Consider the following 21,109-nt stretch of genomic DNA (forward strand, 5'->3'; position numbering starts at 1 on the left):
GTTGCTCGTATTTTGGCCCATTCCTCCATGCAGATCTCCTCTAGAGCAGTGATGTTTTGGGGCTGTTGCTAGGCAACACAGACTTTCAACTCCCTCCAAAGATTTTCTATGGGGTTGAGATCTGGAGACTGGCTAGGCCACTCCAGGACCTTGAAATGCTTCTTACGAAGCCACTACTTTGTTGCCCGGGCGGTGTGTTTGGGATCATTGTCATGCTGAAAGACCCAGCATGACAATCCTCAGCGCACGCAAGGGGACAGGACGACTGCACCGTATTGAGGGGACGATGGATGGGGCCATGTATCGCGAGATCTTGGCCAACAACCTCCTTCCCCCAGTAAGAGCATTGAAGATGGGTCGTGGCTGGGTCTTCCAGCATGACAACGACCCGAAACACACAGCCAGGGCAACTAAGGAGTGGCTCCGTAAGAAGCATCTCAAGGTCCTGGAGTGGCCTAGCCAGTCTCCAGACCTGAACCCAATGGAAAATCTTTGGAGGGAGCTGAAAGTCCGTATTGCCCAGCGACAGCCCCGAAACCTGAGGGATCTGGAGGTCTGTATGGAGGAGTGGGCCAAAATGCCTGCTGCAGTGTGTGCAAACCTGGTCAAGAACTACAGGAAACATATGATCTCTGTAAATGCAAACAAAGGTTTCTGTACCAAATATTAAGTTCTGCTTTTCTGATGTATCAAATACTTCTGTCATGCAATAAAATGCAAATTAATTACTTAAAAATCATACAATGTGATTTTCTGGATTTTTGTTTTAGATTCCGTCTCTCACAGTTGAAGTGTACCTATGATAAAAAATTACAGACCTCTACATGCTTTGTAAGTAGGGAAACCTGCAAAATCGGCAGTGTATCAAATACTTGTTCTCCCCACTGTATGTTTCCCATGCAAATAAAGCTCTTTAAATTGAATTGAGAGAGAGAGAGAGAGAGAGAGAAAACAACATTAGACACGATGGAACATAAAGCTTTTACTATCTCATCCTGGAATATACAGTACAAGGCCTAAGGTCATCTGATTTGGCCTAAAGAGCAGGAACCAGGACTTCATCAAATACATTTGAATGACAGACATTGTCATCCTACAAGAAACATGCTATAGAGGAGACGGACCCACTGTTTGCCCTCTAGGTTACAGAGAGCTGGTAGTTCCATCCATCAAACTACCAGGTGTGAAACAGGGAAGAAACTCAAGTGGTATGCTAATTGATATAGAGTAGACCTAACCCACTTTATTACAGTGCATTCGGAAAGTATTCAGACCCCTTGACGTTTTCCACATTTTGTTACATTACAGCCTTATTCTAAAATGGATTAAATATCAAACATCCTCATCAATCTACACACAATACTCCATAATGACGAAATGAAAACAGATTTTTAGACATTTTTGCAAATGTATATATAAAAAAACAAAACAGAAATACCTTATTTACATAAGTATTTAGAACCTTTGCTATGAGACTCAAAATTGAGCTCAGGTGCATCCTGTTTCATTGATCACCATTGATCTGTTTCTACAACTTGATTGGAGTCCACCTGTGGTAAATTCAATTGATTGGACATGATTTGGAAAGGCACACACCTGTTTATATAAGGTCCCTCAGTTGATAGTGCATGTCAGAGCAAAAACCAAGCCATGAGGTTGAAGGAATTGTCCTGTAGATCTCCCAGACAGGATTGTGTTGAGGCACAGATCTGGGGAAGGTTACCAAAAAATGTCTGTAGCATTGAAGGTCCCCAAGAACACAGTGCCTCCATCATTCTTAAATGGAAGAAGTTTGGAACCACCAAGAGTCTTCCTAGAACTGGTTGCTCGGCCAAACTGAGCAATTGGAGCAGATGGGCCTCGGTCAGGAAGGTGACCAAGAACCCGATCGTCACTCTGACAGAGCTCCAGAGTACCTCTGTGGAGATGGGAGAATCTTCCAGAAGGACAATCATCTCTGTAGCACTCCACCAATCAGGTCTTTATGGTAGAGTGGCCAGACGGAAGCCACTCCTCAGTACATGACAACCCGCTTAGAGTTTTGCCAAAAGGCACCTAAAGGACTATCAGACCCTGAGAAACAAGATTCTCTGGTCTGATGAAACCAAGATTGAACTGGAGGAAACCTGGCACCATCACTACGGTGAAGCATGGTGGTGGTAGCCATGAGTGATGTTAAAGAGGACACCGTTAGTCAGAGAAGCTAAAGTGAAAGTGTTAACCCCCCTTTCTTCCCACTCAAATACATACATACCACCCACATACACATTCATCCCCTCAGGAACAAGCAGTGTTCCTGATTGATGGACAGAGTCAAGTTGGTGCATTTTGAACATGGTAAATGCCAGGGCCTCCCCGCTGCACATGCAGGTTTCCTGCCTGCCTGCCTGCCGCCTGTCATCAGGGATGTCAGGTACAGGGGTGAACTCTGACCCTCCACCCCCCATGGCCCCAGGTACCTCTGGCACGCAGTGTCTTCTGTTACCTAACAACCTCATAAAACAGGAATCACAGGAGTAATTCAGCGGTGGCTTTTTCATCTAACTCTCCTCTTTGACCATAAAGAGTAGGAGTAGCATTAAAATGGGGGAACCTCAGGGGCTCTTGGAGTTTAGCGTTTTAAGATAGCTAGTGATTACATGGCGGGATCTGTCACCTCCAATCAGGTACTTAGCGGCATATAATGTGTCCTTGCTATGCTGTGTATTCCACTGGTGGATATCTTGTTAAGGGGCATGACACTTCCTGGTGATTCCCTCCTCTTAAAAGTGGTCTCCAATGACCTCCCACAAGGCAGCTGCTGGTCACATGGCCAATCAGAAGTTGCAGCTGGCCACATGTGCCATGTGCCTGGTTGCCTCACTGGACTGAGGTCTAGACCCAGGTTATTGTCAGATTCATCGTGGCCCTGGTTTTAAGTGGGAAGTCGTTGGCTGGCGGTTACAATTATTGTGATGCTGTCCAGTCTAGCGCTATGGAGGTAAAAACCACTGGTGTCCTGAGTGATGTTTCTCAGAACAGATCATTTCCGTTGACTAGAACGCTAGCCAGGTGAAGTCAGTGGGTATGCAATGTAGCACCACGCCATCCCCTGTGTCTTTTTAAATCAATGATACATTTTTTGTTGTTGTCCTTTTACCCCTTTTTCTCCCCAATTTCGTGGTATCCAATTGGTAGTTACAGTCTTGTCCCATCGCTGCAACTCCCGTACGGACTAGGGAGAGGCGAAGGTCGAGAGCCATGCGTCCTCCGAAACACAACCCTGCCAAGCCACACTGCTTCTTGACACAAAGCTCACTTAACCCGGAAGGCAGTCGCACCAATGTGTCGGAGGAAACACCGTACAGCTGGAGACCGAAGTCAGCGTGCATGCGCCACTCGGGAGGCCCCATGCCCTGTCTCTGCTGCTCATTCCTGGCAGGGAAACTGGATCCTGGAGTTCAGCAGAACAGAGCTGATTTGTCTCTTAGCACTAGAGGTTACAGACACTATCGCTATGAGATGCAAGCTATTGAAAAACAAGACTAAATACTGAACCAAAGCACTTCATGAACACAGCAACAACAGCAACACAGAAAGCCTCACAGGCCAGAGCCAACACAGACAACACAGAGCTCATAGCTGTGCTAGTTAATCAATCTCCTTTTTTCCCCATGCTGCATCATCCCTGCGTTGCCGCAAACTCCCTGTCACAAACACCCCAAGAGGGCGATGCTCTAAAATAAAATGTTTAATGTTTTGACAGAAAAAAAATAACCTCTGAAAGGTTAAATGCTCTTAAGCTATCTGTCTTTGGCTTGGTTTTACTGCTCAATGTAGCAGACCGGCTGCACCCCTGTTATGGACTCTTGTTGTTCTCTCATATGTTTGGGAAAAGAATCCTCCTGAGTGAGACAGAAAAATATGTTAATTACACTGCTGGATTCCAGCTGGATTTAGGACTGTGAGCGGCATGGTTCATAATTGCACATTGGCAGGCATTTAAAAAAAATCTGATTGCTGTCTGTAATAATAGAGTTTTGAATGGGAGATAATTATCGTCTGTTGGGTTGAGAGAGATTCAGTGCAATGTATTTGTGTGTCATCACTAAGAGCCTGGAGCAGATAATGAAACAGGATAAAAGTAATATGGTCTGTGGATTGGTGGCCTTCAGGGAAAAGCATAAAACATCCACTTAGGAAGCAACAATATAAGTGTGTTCTCAGACACAGTTGTCCGTAGACCTTTCAAATATATTATATTTTGCATCTCAGATTATCTCTGAATTAGGACCCAATGTTGCTGTCTGTGACTGTTTATGTTATTGCAAATTGGACTGTCCTAAATCAAGATAGAAGGCATACATTACTACTGGTAGTCGTCATAGGGGAGGGAGGGAGAGTGGTGTGGACCGTCACACATCACAGCAGTGCACTCAGCCAAGCCTCCCTCTTTGGCTCCCATGATCCTCGGCGGTGAAGGGGCTTTTGGGATGTGTCCCGTTACCGTGGCCACAGTCTATTTGTTTGTGTTTTGGGCGAGCACACAGTGGACTTCCATAGTGCTGGGCACACTGTGGTTTTGGGGTTGCTGGTTTGCATTTCAAATGCGTTTCACATCAGAGGAATGTACCTAAAGAGCACGAGCTAAGTCTCTATCTGTCAGCCCGCTTCTGACCACAACTCTGTGCCAGACCAGGGCCAGGCCACATCAGCTGGGCTACAAGACCAGACCAGAGTGGAGGCTCCAGGCTGTGGAGCTGGAGCAGAACTGTGTGGCCAGCACTGAGTGCTGAGTCACATACACCCTAGAATGTGCAACGGTATAATTTGACATGCTATGTGGTGTATAGGCTAATCATTTCCACCCAGTCCCTCTTAGCCGTACGGTTTTGCTCCGCATAGCTTTGAACAATAATGTCTTGTTTTTTAGGGCATGAGTCGTTTTGAACTGCCACGGTATGACAGCCTCCGTTTTTTGTGGTCTGTGTCTGCCCAGTCCTCCATTATGGCTCTATTAGGTTATGTGTTTCCTCAGCTGAGCAGACATACAGCTTTCTCTCTCTCTCTCTCTCTCTCTGTCGCCCAGGCTGACTCACTGAGCAAGCACTCTGTTCTACTTCATAGCCTGGAGGTTCAGATGAACTGGAGGGTCACTGAGTTTAAGGCCTTGCCCAACAGGAGAGAGGCTGGAGTAAGACTCTATGCAACACATAGCCAAGTGGTCACAGTGTCACTCTCTTTTCATATCCATCCCATACAGGGAGGCATCAGCTGATAATACCTCTGATCTGGACTGAGCTGATTTGTTCTCTGTCTCCAGTTCAGGAGTTGGCATAATCAGACGAATCAAGTTGTTTGGACCTTGAGTAAAAGCCAGGTTTGCCTAGTGAGTGGATAGCAGTGTGCCTAGTGTGTAATCTAGGAATAGAATATATATTATACATTTCAGCTGGACCTATACCATAATGTATGTGTGTAGTTTTCAGAGAAGAGAGAAGAGATGTGTGGGAACATCAGCTGGTCTTGGGGAGCCATTGGCTTTTTAGGGTAAACATTTGTCTCTGTGTCTCTTTATGTGATGATTCATTTGAATGGTTAACAACCCAGATGCAAACAGATCCTGGCTAATTGACTTGGTCACTAATTACTGTGAGAAAACAGCCTCTCTCTGTCTCTAAGCTTTGTTCAGTATTCTCATTTTCACTGCAGTATACTATATGTGTTTAGCATAGTCATTGTGCATAGTCATAGTACTCTGTGTATGGTATTGGTTTTTAGTGCAGTGGGTCAATACTTCAGTATAGTCGATATAATGAGCACACGATCATAATCATGATCATATTTACTCACCATGTGTGGTTGTTTTTTATTGAGTACATGTCCAGGTACATGCATAATATTCAGGATTCTCCCAATGTTATTCAGTGAGTGTGCATCACACAGAGATCCTATAAATGACTATGGTGTGCATGAGAACAATTGGCAGGATGTGTTAGAATAGAACCAATCAGATGGCCTGATTAAAGTCACATGTGCCCCTAATGGGCTCCCAGTGTAGTTGGCACCCATCCATAGACCTATGGGTCCGTCGTCAGCACCCAACCACCCACAGCAACCACAACAGAGAACATCTTCCCATCAACCTCCCCTGGCTTTGGAAACTAGTTAATGGAGGCCCGTTGTGGTCGTCTTTGTAGTTGATTGAGCATTTGATGAATCCCCCATAATGACTATGAATATTCACAGCCCCCTAAAGATAAATAGAGACCAGAGAAAAATACAGTGTAATGGTTCAACTTTATGTTAAGTATTGTGGCCATGTTGAGCAGTGACGGGAATAAATCCTCATTAACTGGGTTCTGGGTCAGGCTATGATGCATGGTTTAGCTGCTATGTGTGCGTGTGTGTGTGTGTGCGTGCGTGTGTCGTCATACTGCCTTAGATATAGGATTCATTATGTCCCCAAAGAAAATGAACAGTGGTAGTCCTACCAAGTAGCGGTGCATGGGTAAAATCACTGGGGAAGCCAAGACTCCCAAAATGCTATATTACAACCTACACTATATGGCACATAAAAGTATGTGGACAACTGCCCGTTGAACATCTCATTCCAAAATCAATATGGAGCTGGTCACCCCTTTGCTATTATAACAGCCTCCATGCTTCTGGGAAGGCTTTTCAGCCGCAAGAGCATTAGTGAGGTTGGGCGATTAGGCCTGGCTAGCTACATATTGAACTTCCACCCTCTCAGTCCAGGGGCACAATGTATGAATTTATTATTGAATCAGCATCGCTGTTATAATCATTGGCCAGTAAGGAGAATTAAGTAAAACCACAAGTCCAAATCCCTATCTCCATCCATGGCTAATTTAGGAAAGGGACAATTTTGCTTGCTAGCTAGGCACCGGAGGACAACAACGTAACGAGATGCAACAATTCAAGTTCTTTCTGTCAGTGACGTATTGCTCTCGATGTGATGTGATTGGAGGGAAGCCAAATCCAAACTGGCTTCCCTTGACACTTTTTTTTGGGTGCGCCAGGACGATTCACAGTTGAGCTCACTCAGTGTAGCGCAACGCTGATTGGCTATTATTTTATACTTTTTTTTATCAAGGGAGGCCAAATGCTCACTGGCTTCCCTTGTATTCAACGATAGGGTCGGCAACAATGTCATACTCTCTTTGACCAGACAGCATCAGATAGATGGCCTACACATAGAGAGACAGAGGGGCGCTGTTTCCCTCGCTTGGATGCTTTCTCCGGTGAGTTACATTAAGCCTCTTGCAAATTGAAGGAACATTATGAAACAAGGATAGACAAAAGAGAAAATTATTATTATATATGTATTTTTTGTACATTTTTGTGGAAGCCTCGCTTCCCTTGGCTTCCATGAATACGCACCACTGGTTCTACCTGCTATCTGTGGCTGCCTGTACTAGCTTGTTATTGAAGCAGCAGATGGGCCTACTATAATGAATTCTCCAGCAGTAGCTTGGCAGATAGACCCAGTGAGCCAGGGGTCAGAGTTCATCCTCGACACTGCGTGGAGGCTCGCTCAGATTGGATCCATTTATTTACAGTCACATGCAGCACGTCACTCCTGTGGTGCTTTCTGATTACCCACAGTTTGATCTACCTCACACAAACATGCACCATTAAACTGGTTGCAGGAACAGTGTTAATGCGGAACTGCTGATGTTATTACGATGTTAGAGTGCTTTGCCTGTGTTTCTCTCATTGTCATTCTCTGAGGCTAGGCTGGATGCCCTGAGGGATAGCAGATGTATATACACATATCTTCAGACCATCCACCGATAACACTGTTGTGACAGCAGTATTTTATATACTGAACATCAAAATTGAAAAATACATGTTTTTGAAAAATATGCCTTCACTTTCCTGGCAACACACTTGTAATGTTAACCCTGCAATCGATTTGTTTTCTACAGTGGTTGAGGTGAATTGACCTCACAATAGTGGTTCTCATGGAAAACACTCACATTAGATGATCAACAATCCAATGGATCATCTCTCTGGAATGTCCATGTGTCTGTATCATGTCAGGTTCAGGGTTTATGTTATACATCATTGTTGCAGTCTGGGGGCTGCAGCTGCAGCAGAGGGCATGTAGGTGTGGCCTCTGGAGCTCCATGATGCTCTTGGCTGAATTCGTTAGCCGTGAAACACCTGCGCTTTGACATCTACAGGAGTGCTGCAGGAGGAATCTCTGTTACCTCCTAGCCCCAGAGTTCTCTCCAGTAAGGAAATCCCATGTGTGGCTCCAGGCTCGCTCTCTCGCCAATGTGTGTGAGTGCATGCATGCGTGGGTGGGTGTGTACCCACATGATTGTGTATGAGTGTATTTTGTGTGTGTATTATGTGTTCTATATTTTGGGATTTGAGATTGTGGTGATGACTGTGTTCTCCACCAAACTTCCTGGGGTAGCTCAGGGAGTTAGGGACAAGGGTCTGCTCTGTCAGAGCTGCTTCGCCCTACTTATCCATCCATCCACCTCTCCCTCTACAGAGGCTCTAATCTGTTCTGTGGTGCATTAGACCTTCACAGTCTGCCCCGGACCTTAGTCAGTCACTCCCTCACTGTCAGTCTTTCTATCTTGTGGTTTTGAAAGCTATGTTTAAGCTTTTCAATAGATTTGAGATTGACCCCAGATGGCCTTCAATAGGACTCCAATAGGTCATCTAGGGTCAATCTAATTCAGTGTCTTAACCAATTTAACATTTCATCTTTAACTTCACCTATTGATCAACTGAATTGCTGAGACAAGCAGATAAAGTATTTTACTCTAACTACTGCTCACAAAACCTTCTGATTAACTCAACCATTGTCCCTCTACAGAGATGAAGAGGTGGCACAGAAAATATACATGAAAGAGAGAAATGGATAAGAGAGATGGAGAGAGAGAGGGAGCAAGAGAGAGATGCATCCCAGACTCTTCGATCACTATGGTTGACACTGTGTCCTTTGTTGTGTCTCATCTCACGCCCTCCTCCTCGTAATTAGTGGAATCACAAAAATGCAAATGCATCATTACTGAGTCCTGCGGTGTGTCTGCATCTGACGTGTTTACCCTGACACTGGGCTGTAATGAGGAGGATACTGGTCTCCTCCTATCCTCCTCTCCTCTCATTATTCCTGATAAACAGCCATCTGCCCTTTCCTCTCCTCTCCCATCTCTGGCTGTGAGGTCGCTCAATACCTGGATTTGCAGTCATGCCTCCTATTTTCACCAATCCGCTCCAGCTGTTTGACTTCCTAATGAATCATTTATGTCAGTGAGGAAGGGCGTCTAAACTCCATTGATCCCAGTGGCGGCCTGGCTGGGTCAGACAGCACAACTCACCACTCCAGGCCAGCTTCAAGGAAGAGCTGGGCTCTGAGGCAGAATCACACAGCTCAAATGCCCCGCAATTCTTATGATGAAAGAAAAATGTATGTTAAAAAGGGCATAGTTAATCACCTTATATCAGGCTAGGGCAGGGCTCTCCAACTCTGTTCCTGGAGCACTACCAACCCCAGTTGTAACTATCCTGATTCACTTTATCAACCAGCTGATTATTAGAATCAGGTGTGCTAAATTAGGGTTGGAGTGAAAACCTACAAGACTGTAGCTCTCCAGGACCAGGGTTGGAGAGCCCTGGGCTAGGGGAATGTCTGTCTGTGTAGGCAGGTTCAGAGGTGAGGTGAACTGATCTCACGACATGCAGACCATGGTGCTGAGAATAAATATTTGCCATTGTTATGAATGGCTAAGGAACTAGGCTATTCAGACACGAAATTGAAAAGGTTTACTCTGTCATTACATGTGCCCTCCTTACACAAATACTTTCATGTGTTACTTTCATAGACAATATATCAATATTCACAAGTCATTGTGCTACAGAAACTGTTTGTATTAAACTCTCCATTCTCTCTCCTCTCTCTCCCCTCCTCAGTTATGTGGGCCGTGTTGTGGGAAACGGCCTTCAGGCCCAGAAAAACAACCCAGAGATTAAGGTCCGCAGCATTGACCCCATCCTAGTGGCAGCTAGAGACAAACTAGAACAGTTCAAACAGGTATGTCTCATTGCCATTGTTCCTTCTTCACTTAAATCTGACTGTAAACATGACCACTGATGACACCAACATGTCAGTCACATACTATTCTGACACATCCTTTCCACTTAGTTGCTGTTCCCACCAGTTGTGGTAAATGGCCTAGATTTGTGTGTTTTGTTGCTTGGTGTTCGGTGTTCGGTACAAACCATGCCATTGGAGTGGATTCAGACATCGGTCTCTGGAGGCCTGAGAGCTAGGATCAGCCAGCCAGCTAGCTCACAGACATGTGGATATGCCAGACAAATCTGACTAAATTGTCCTGGTGGACCCATCACAGATACTTAGATAGTAAATCAGCCCCTCTACTGCTCAGGCATTCACTGGGACATTCACTATGAGAATGGAATACAATAACCCACTGATGCATCATAGATAAAGGAGCTCAATGCAAATCATCATGGAGGAGGGGTCAGCGAGGCAGGAAGGATGGGTCACACAGTGTACTGTATGTTTTATATTCTAATCCTGTCTGGTCCCAGCCTCCTCCCCTCCTCCCCTGATGTATGTGTGTGTGGTAATTGGTGGTGTCTTGGAGGATTTGAGCAAACAGCCCTAGTCCCTCTGATAGATGCGAACCCAGTGCTCTTAATGGCTGGGTGCCCACGGAAGTGCCAGCGATTTCACAGCTGGGGAAATCTGGCCCCCGGCAATGGGAGGACAGACATTGCCTAGGAGTTGCAGTATGCCGGTTCCATAATTAGTTTTCAGGCCGTCGCCTTCTGTCACTCCCTACACCTCCAAGTCTAAGAGCTCAAATAATGTTTGTTAGCTACTGGCACTTTAGGCCTAGATAAGATGCCAGGTGTGTGCTTAGAACTGGAGGTGGGTCCTTCAATCTCTTGCCTCATTCCACATATATCCCTGGTAGACACAATTACAGACTAACAGTGAGTCTTTTTTGAGGTCTTCAACCTCAGGAATGGTGGAGCAATTCAACAGGTCAGCAGATTCAGAGGAGACTCATTGAAGTCAGACTTTTGTCATGTAAATGTTGTTTAACCTGAACGTTCCCTCAACGAGAAGCCAAAGCTAATTTTCCCCTCAGACTCTCCTGAGAGGCTTTGTGCAGACTGCAGAGACGCTCAGGGAACAGTCCCTCCCTGCCTGGCTGGGCTGCTAGGAGCTCTGTTCTGACCTTTGTGGAGCTGAAAGTCTACTAGGCCCGCTGAGTCCTGTTGTGCTGTGGTGGTCTCACCCCCACACTCCACCCACTGTCTCTCTCTGTCACTCTCACTCTCTGCTACTATATTTCTCTGTCTACTCTGTCAGTTTGTCTTTCTCTCTTTAGCTGTTGTCTGGTCTTTCACACAGAGTTCTGGTGTTTTCTTGCTTTGCTAGAAGTGTCCTAACAGTGTGTGTGCCCAAAATAACTTATCTTAATCTAAAATGGGTCAGTGTTATACAGATTCATATTTACATTTTTAGCCAACTTTATTCAGTCTTATAATTACAATTTTCTGGTTGAGACCATTGTTTATATATGTTATCTGGATCCAGTTTGAAGCGGAGTATGCCCTGTAAAGCCATCAGATCAGACTGTCTTCCATGCTTGGTGTGAGAGTGAGAATTTCCCCTGTTATCACCCCAGCCTAATGCAATAAGTGATCATATCGGCTGTTAGCGGGACGATAGCCGGGGTGCTAAAAAAGGTATTCTTGGTGGCCAACCCATTGTTGCAGCTGTTTCTGGTAGGGGATCGAGGAGAGAGAGAGGAGAGGCACACAGCTCATCTGGCCCTCTGGGAGCCATTTCACTTCTGTCTCTTATTACTCCATTAAAAGCAGACGTGGCTGAGTTAGTTTCTGTGGGCCTGGCCCGAACAGAGCAGCCTGTCGGTTCAAAGCAGCCAGAGGCTGGGAAGTCTATCAGAGAGGTGGGGAGGGGAGTAGAAACCTGAGGAGTCACTGTAAGCACATTGGGGTGGCTAAGAGCTCAATGTGAGAAAGAACAGGGATTTACAGGATTACATGTGTTTTATGGCCACTCTACCTAAGGGGAGAAAGAATGTTCACAACGTTCACAGCCATATTGTCAGTGTGCTTGTTTTTCTAACCCTGACTGGGACCCTGCTCACCTCTATAACGAACATCTCACACGTAAGAGATAAGATTTAGGTTGTTAGATTTATCCCCGTGTGTGATTTTGTACCAATGTTTATTTGAAAGGGATGAATCTTCAACCACAAAGAATAATTTCATTTGATTTTCTGAGTTTATTTTAAATTTCCTCCACTGTGAAATAATAGAAAATCCTCACTGGATTTCAGAAAGCCTGGCTTTATTTGCTGTGATAGCTGCTCTGGTGAGGTTGAGGCTGAGGCCCTATCTGGCTGACATTGCTTTGGTTTCCTTTTGACCCAGTCTGAACCAGAACGTTCTGACTATTACAGGAAATACACTATAGGTTTTCGCAACATCAGTCTTAAAATATTATGTTGGCCTAGCAATATGTCTATCACAGTAGAGAGAGAGAGAGAGAGAGAGAGAGAGAGAGAGAGAGAGAGAGAGAGAGAGAGAGAGAGAGAGAGAGAGAGAGAGAGAGAGAGAGAGAGAGAGAGAGAGAGAGAGAGAGAGAGAGAGAGAGAGAGAGAGAGAGAGAGAGAGAGAGAGAGAGAGAGAGAGAGAGAGAGAGAGAGAGAGAGAGAGAGAGAGAGAGAGAGAGAGAGAGAGAGAGAGAGAGAGAGAGAGAGAGAGAGAGAGAGAGAGAGAGAGAGAGAGAGAGAGAGAGAGAGAGAGAGAGAGAGAGAGAGAGAGAGAGAGAGAGAGAGAGAGAGAGAGAGAGAAAACAGAGCAAAACAGAGCAGGAAAAAAATGATGTAGCTGTAATCTGTTCTTGACTGTTTATCCCAGTTGTTCGGTCATTTAATCATGTGAAATTAGCATCATGGAAAAGCATCCTCAGCTAAATGAGGTTGAGGCTCAATTCAATTTTTTTCTATGATAATTTATGCACAAGATTTATATTCTACGATTGAGTAGTGTGCATTTTGCCAGTGCCCTGTAGGTTTTCTCATAATAAATAATTTATAAATCAGATTTTAGTAATGTTAAGATTGATTGGGGATGTATTTCTGTGCATGACAATATGTCATGTTTTGCCTGTTTTAAATGTTACTTCAATACCCATGAGCCTTGACTAGCACCATAGGAGAACCGGCCACCACACACTCTCACAAGTACATTAAGGTATAAGAAAATCCCCCACCGCTAGGTTTGTTGAGTCCCTCTAGGATGGTTGTAAAAAGAGCTTTTTCTGTCATGAAAAGACTAACAGAGGTTTCAATGAGCTAACACTGTTCTTTATGAATAGCATCAATCCTGCAAAAAAGCTCATTAAGAAGCAATCACAGACACAGGAAGTCAATTCATGGCACTGTAAAGGCTTAATGTTCTCCTGACACACATACACAGATGTGAATGATCACACATGCAGGCACTCTCACACAAACACACACACACACTTTCAGGGGTTTCCGGTACCTACGAGGATAGACACACACACACAGACCACACATACACAACGAGGGCAATTAAGGGAGAGGAGAGTGGGATTGGGATGCTGCCATGCAATTAAACATGAAACATTAGAATACAATGTGGGCCCCCCAAGTGGCACAGTGCTCTAGGCACTGCATCACAGTGTTCGCTGTGCCCCTAGAGATCCTGGTTCGAGTCCAGGCTCTGTCACAGCCGGCCGCGACCAGGAGACCCATGGGGCGGCGCACAATTGGCCCAGCGTCGTCCGGGTTAGGGGAGGGTCTGGCCGACAGGGATGTCCTTGTCCCATCGTGCTCTAGTGACTCCTGTGGTGTGCTGGGCACATGCACGCTGACACGGTCGCCAGGTGTACAGTGTTTCCTCCGACACATTGGTGTGGCTGGCTACCGGGTTAAGCGGGCAATGTGTCAAGAAGCAGTGCGGCTTGGCTGGGTCGTGTTTCGGAGGACGCACGGCTCTCGACCTTCGCCTCTCCCGAGTCCGTACGGGAGTTGCAGCGATGGGACAAGACTGTAATTACCAATTGGGGAGAAAACGGGGTAAAATAATAAACAAAAAAATTAAACATTAGAATACAACCAGAAGAGGAGGATCTGGAGAGAGGTAGACTTGGAGAAGAGAGCACAAATTAAGGGACAAAGAGAAATATACATGTAATTGAAAAGTGAAGAATAAATAGGTAAAGCTAGGTGTGATTGGATAAGGAATTTGAAGGCCTATATCATTGCAATGATACAAGTGTGTGTCAGTCAGTGGGAGGTGGTGGGACAATAGTATAGAACAAATCAAGTATCTGATGTGGGTTACTATTTGAAAAGGGGTATCTGAGCTGTTGCCATGCTGGTATATATTTTTCATTGTCTCTGGGTTACTGTGTGGCTCGTTGAATAGATGTTCAGACTGCCTGAAGAGATCCAGTGTTTTTTTTTCCCATTTTGCTTTTAATCCAAGTCTTTTGTGTTTCCCAGACCCTTTCAAGGACTCTATAAGAAAGTACAATATGCTCGCATTTGAGATTTTCTGTGTGATTTCTAACAGAGCAGTGCAATTAAATGTACTGTTCAAAAAAGACAATCACCTGGAACATGTCAGTCAGTGGGAAAAAATGCATGTAGCCACATAGGTAGAAGCCAATCAGTCGCAGCTACGTTGCCATGGTTCCTCTCAACATTTAATTGGTTTAATGCCATTGATAATAGGAGTTGATTAGGCCAACGTCACAGCCGGGGACATTTTAATTTATTATTATTTTTTATTTTTATTTTATTTTTTCAACTCTTCACTTCTTGCCCTTATGATCCGCAAACTAGCTCTCTCCATACAACGTTAACTACAACGTTAACTCTCCATACAACGTTAACTACAACGTTAACTCTCCATACAACGTTAACTACAACGTTAACTCTCCATACAACGTTAACTACAGCTGTAATGGCTTTCTTCCGTCGAAAGAGAGTCGGACCAAAATGCAGCGTGGTAAGTTAGATACATGTTTACTGAACGAATAAACACGAAATACAAAACAACAAACGGAACGTGAAAACCTATACAGCCTATCTGGTGAAATACAAAACACTAAGACAGGAACAATCACCCACAAAACACACAGTGAAACCCAGGCTACCTAAATATGGTTCCCAATCAGAGACAACGAGAATCACCTGACTCTGATTGAGAACCGCCTCAGGCAGCCATAGACTATGCTAGACACCCCTACTCAGCCACAATCCCAATACCTACTAAAACCCCAATACAAAAACACAACACAAAATAAACCCATGTCACACCCTGGCCTGACCAAATAAATATATAAACACAAAATACTAAGACCAGGGCGTGACAGAACCCCCCCCCAAGGTGCGGACTCCCGGCCGCACACTAAAACCCATAGGGGAGGGTCCGGGTGGGCGTTTGTCCACGGTGGCGGCTCCGGCTCGGGACGTGGACCCCACTCCAACCAAGTCTTAGTCCCCCTGTAACGTGTCCTTTGATTGGCGACCCTCGCCCCCGACCTAGGCCTAATAACCCTCACCAAGGACCCCACTGGACTGAGGGGCAGCTTGGGACTGAGGTAGAAGCTCGGGACTGAGGGGAAGCTCGGGACTGAGGGGAAGCTCGGGACTGAGGGGAAGCTCGGGACTGAGGGGAAGCTCGGGACTGAGGGGAAGCTCGGGACTGAGGGGAAGCTCAGCACTGAGGGGAAGCTCAGCACTGAGAGGATGCCTAGTACCGAGAGGAAGCCCAGTACTGAGAGGAAGCCCAGTACTGAGAGGAAACTCAGGCAGGTAGTAGGCTCTGGCAGATCCTGGCTAGCTGGTGGTTCTGGCATATCCTGGCTGACTGGCGGATCCTGGCTAGCTGGTGGTTCTGGCAGATCCTGGCTGACTGGCGGATCTGGAAGATCATGGCTGACTGGCGGATCCTGGCTGACTGGCGGATCTGGAAGATCCTGGCTGACTGGTGGATCCTGGCTGACTGGCGGATCTGGCTGCTCCATGCAGACTGACAGCTCTGGCTGCTCCATGCAGACTGGCAGCTCTGGCTGCTCCATGCAGACTGGCAGCTCTGGCTGCTCCATGCAGACTGGCAGCTCTGGCTGCTCCATGCAGACTGGCAGCTCTGGCTGCTCCATGCAGACTAGCGGCTCTGGCTGCTCCATGCAGACTAGCGGCTCTGGCTGCTCCATGCAGACTGGCAGCTCTGGCTGCTCCATGCAGACTGGCACCTCTGTCTGCGCTGAACAGGCAGGAGACTCCAGCAGCGCTGTAGAGGAGGAAGGCTCTGGCAGCGCTGAACATGCGGGAGACTCCGGCAGCGCAGGAGAGGAGGAGAGGAGGTGCGTTCTGAGCCCTCTCCTGTACTCCCTGTTCACCCACGACTGCGTGGCCACGCACGCCTCCAACTCAATCATCAAGTTTGCGGACGACACAACAGTGGTAGGCTTGATTACCAACAACGACAAGACGGCCTACAGGGAGGAGGTGAGGGCCCTCGGAGTGTGGTGTCAGGAAAATAACCTCACACTCAACGTCAACAAAACTAAGGAGATGATTGTGGACTTCAGGAAACAGCAGAGGGAACACCCCCTATCCACATCGATGGAACAGTAGTGGAGAGGGTAGCAAGTTTTAAGTTCCTCGGCATACACATCACAGACAAACTGAATTGGTCCACTCACACAGACAGCATCGTGAAGAAGGCGCAGCAGCGCCTCTTCAACCTCAGGAGGCTGAAGAAATTCGGCTTGTCACCAAAAGCACTCACAAACTTCTACAGATGCACAATCGAGAGCATCCTGGCGGGCTGTATCACCGCCTGGTACGGCAACTGCTCCGCCCTCAACCGTAAGGCTCTCCAGAGGGTAGTGAGGTCTGCACAACGCATCACCGGGGGCAAACTACCTGCCCTCCAGGACACCTACACCACCCGATGTTACAGGAAGGCCATAAAGATCATCAAGGACATCAACCACCCGAGCCACTGCCTGTTCACCCCGCTATCATCCAGAAGGCGAGGTCAGTACAGGTGCATCAAAGCTGGGACCGAGAGACTGAAAAACAGCTTCTATCTCAAGGCCATCAGACTGTTAAACAGCCACCACTAACATTGAGTGGCTGCTGCCAACACACTGACACTGACTCAACTCCAGCCACTTTAATAATGGGAATTGATGGGAAATGATGTAAATATATCACTAGCCACTTTAAACAATGCTACCTTATATAATGTTACTTACCCTACATTATTCATCTCATATGCATACGTATATACTGTACTCTATATCATCGACTGTATCCTTATGTAATACATGTATCACTAGCCACTTTAACTATGCCACTTTGTTTACATACTCATCTCATATGTATATACTGTACTTGATACCATCTACTGTATCTTGCCTATGCTGCTCTGTACCATCACTCATTCATATATCCTTATGTACATATTCTTTATCCCCTTACACTGTGTATAAGACAGTAGTTTTGGAATTGTTAGTTAGATTACTTGTTTGTTATTACTGCATTGTCGGAACTAGAAGCACAAGCATTTCGCTACACTCGCATTAACATCTGCTAACCATGTGTATGTGACATAAAATTTGATTTGATTTGGAGGAAGGCTCTGGCTGCGCTAAACAGGCGGGAGACTCCAGCAGCGCTGTAGAGGAGGAAGGCTCTGGCTGCGCTGAACAGGCGGGAGACTCCAGCAGCGCTGTAGAGGAGGAAAGCTCTGGCTGCGCTGAACAGGCAGGAGACTCCAGCAGCGCTGTAGAGGAGGAAAGCTCTGGCTGCGCTGAACAGGCAGGAGACTCCAGCAGCGCTGTAGAGGTGGAAGGCTCTGGCTGCGCTGAACAGGCGGGAGACTCCGGCAGCGCAGGAGAGGAGGAAAGCTCTGGCTGCGCTGAACAGGCGAGGCGCACTGAAAGCCTGGTGCGTGGTACTGGCACTGGGTAGAGGACATGCACAGGAAGCCTGGTGCGGGGAGCTGCCACCGGAGGACTGGTGTGTGGAGGTGGCACTGGATAGACCGGACCGTGCAGGCGCACTGGAGCTCTTGAGCACCGAGCCTGCCCAACCTTACCTGGCTCGATGCCCACTCTAGCCCGGCCAATATGAAGAGCTGGTATCTACCGCACCGGGCTATGCACCCGCACTGGAGACACCGTGCGCTCCACAGCATAACACGGTGCCTGCCCGGTCTTTTTAGCCCCCCGGTAAGCACAGGAAGTTTGCGCAGGTCTCCTACCTGGCGTAGCCATTCTCCCTGTGAGCCCCCCCCAATACATTTTTGGGGCTGACTCTCGGGCTTCCATCCGCGTCGCCGTGCTGCCTCTTCATACCAGCGCCTCTCCGCTTTCGCCACCTCCAGTTCTTCTTTGGGGCGTCGATATTCACCAGGCTGTGCCCAGGGTCCTTTTCCGTCCAATATTTCCTCCCAAGTCCAGAAGTCCTTTGATCGCTGCTCCTCACGATAAACAGGGGGAGTTGGCTCAGGTCTGAACCTTGACTCTGCCACTCTCCCTGAGCCCCCCCCCAAGAAGTTTTTGGGGCTGACTTTCGGATTTCCTTGCCAACTGTGTTCCCTCGTATCGTCGGCTCCTATCTCCGGCTGCCTCTGCTCTCCTAAGTGCCTCCACCTGTTCCCATGGGAGGCGATCTCTTCCAGCCAGTATCTCCTCCCAAGTGTAACAACCTTTGCCATCCAAAACGTCTTCCCATGTCCATTCCTCTTTTCGCTGCTGTTGCTGTCGCTGCCTGTCACCACGCTGCTTGGTCCTCTTGTGGTGGGTGATTCTGTTACGGCTTTCTTCCGTCGAAGGAGAGTCGGACCAAAATGCAGCGTGGTTAGTTCGATACATGTTTAATGAATGAATAAACACGACAAATACAAAAACAAGTAACGGAATGTGAAAACCTATACAGCCTATCTGGTGAATACAAACACACTGAGACAGGAACAATCACCCACCAAAACACACAGTGAAACCCAGGCTACCTAAATATGGTTCCCAATCAGAGACAACGAGAATCACCTGACTCTGATTGAGAACCGCCTCAGGCAGCCATAGACCATGCTAGACGCCCCTACTCAGCCACAATCCCAATACCTACTAAAACCCCCAATACAAAAACACAACACAAAATAAACCCATGTCACACCCTGGCCTGACCAAATATATATATAAACACAAAATACTAAGACCAGGGCGTGACAACAGCCAATTGCTTTTCTCCGTGAACTCATGAATAAGGCTATTAAATTAGACTTTTCATTTGTGGAAATGTAATTATGTTACGCAAGGTTAATGTGCTTATAACACCTCACAGGTTCTCAATGTAGTGGAACTCTGGGGGCGGGGGACCAGGGTTTAATTCGGTACACAATGAAGGACAAATACTTACATCTACTTGAATACTTTGAGATACATGAATAGGCCCCTAATCACTTACACGTGTGATGTAATCATCAATCAGTAAGATTGGACCTTGAGTTAGTACAGGGTTTCCCAAACCCTGTCCTGGGGCCACCCCTGGGTGCACCATTTTTACCAAATAACTACACCGCATCATCAAGCTTTGATTATTTTAATCAGCTGTGTAGTGCTAGAAAGCAAGAAAAGTGCACCCAGGAGGGGCCCCAGGACCGAGTTTGGGAAACCCTGAGTTAGTGGACTGTAGACCATGGGAAATGGGAAATGCAAAGCACTCTTATGAAATCAGCCTACTGTACAGTATGTGATTCCAAACTATTATTTCTATTGAACCAACAGCATTCGTTTTTACTTTTAAAGCATATCAGATTGGAGTCCCTAGTCTGTTGGTGACATTTGGCCAGTGCAAAAAAGTGTTGTGTCGTCTCCCCAAGGGCAACAAAATCATCTGCTCTTCTGCTATAGTATCAGCCCAAAAGGGCAGGCAGCAATATCATCTGCTCTTCTGCTATAGTAACAGCCCAAAAGGGCAGGCAGCAAAATCATCTGCTCTTCTGCTATAGTAACAGCCCAAAAGGGCAGGCAGCAAAATCATCTGCTCTTCTGCTATAGTAACAGCCCCAAAGGCAGCAAAATCATCTGCTCTTCTGCTATAGTAACAGCCCAAAAGGGCAGGCAGCAAAATCATCTGCTCTTCTGCTATAGTAACAGCCCAAAAGGGCAGGCAGCAAAATCATCTGCTCTTCTGCTATAGTAACAGCCCCAAGGGCAGCAAAATCATCTGCTCTTCTGCTATAGTAACAGCCCCAAAGGCAGCAAAATCATCTGCTCTTCTGCTATAGTAACAGCCCAAAAGGGCAGGCAGCAAAATCATCTGCTCTTCTGCTATAGTAACAGCCCAAAAGGGCAGGCAGCAAAATCATCTGCTCTTCTGCTATAGTAACAGCCCCAAGGGCAGCAAACTCATCTGCTCTTCTGCTATAGTAACAGCCCCAAAGGCAGCAAAATCATCTGCTCTTCTGCTATAGTAACAGCCCCAAAGGCAGCAAAATCATCTGCTCTTCTGCTATAGTAACAGCCCAAAGGCAGCAAAATCATCTGCTCTTCTGCTATAGTAACAGCCCAAAAGGGCAGGCAGCAAAATCATCTGCTCTTCTGCTATAGTAACAGCCCCAAGGGCAGCAAAATCATCTGCTCTTCTGCTATAGTAACAGCACCAAAGGCAGCAAAATCATCTGCTCTTCTGCTATAGTAACAGCCCAAAGGGCAGGCAGCAAAATCATCTGCTCTTCTGCTATAGTAACAGCCCAAAAGGGCAGGCAGCAAAATCATCTGCTCTTCTGCTATAGTAACAGCCCCAAGGGCAGCAAAATCATCTGCTCTTCTGCTATAGTAACAGCCCCAAAGGCAGCAAAATCATCTGCTCTTCTGCTATAGTAACAGCCCAAAAGGGCAGGCAGCAAAATCATCTGCTCTTCTGCTATAGTAACAGCCCAAAAGGGCAGGCAGCAAAATCATCTGCTCTTCTGCTATAGTAACAGCCCCAAGGGCAGCAAACTCATCTGCTCTTCTGCTATAGTA

General features: G+C 46.6%; 1 protein-coding gene across 1 annotated transcript in view; it reads left to right on the forward strand.

The window, feature by feature from the left end:
- The window catches only part of LOC121846533 (glypican-5-like), a 78,932-nt gene that overhangs the window by 34,609 nt on the left and 23,214 nt on the right, over positions 1-21,109 (forward strand). The window contains exon 7 of the mRNA XM_042322147.1: positions 9,937-10,057. Within this exon, the coding sequence (XP_042178081.1) occupies positions 9,937-10,057 (121 nt within the window). The remainder of the gene's footprint in view (positions 1-9,936; positions 10,058-21,109) is intronic.

Source organism: Oncorhynchus tshawytscha, linkage group LG05 (assembly GCF_018296145.1).
Source record: "Oncorhynchus tshawytscha isolate Ot180627B linkage group LG05, Otsh_v2.0, whole genome shotgun sequence".
Classification (NCBI taxonomy): domain Eukaryota; kingdom Metazoa; phylum Chordata; class Actinopteri; order Salmoniformes; family Salmonidae; genus Oncorhynchus; species Oncorhynchus tshawytscha.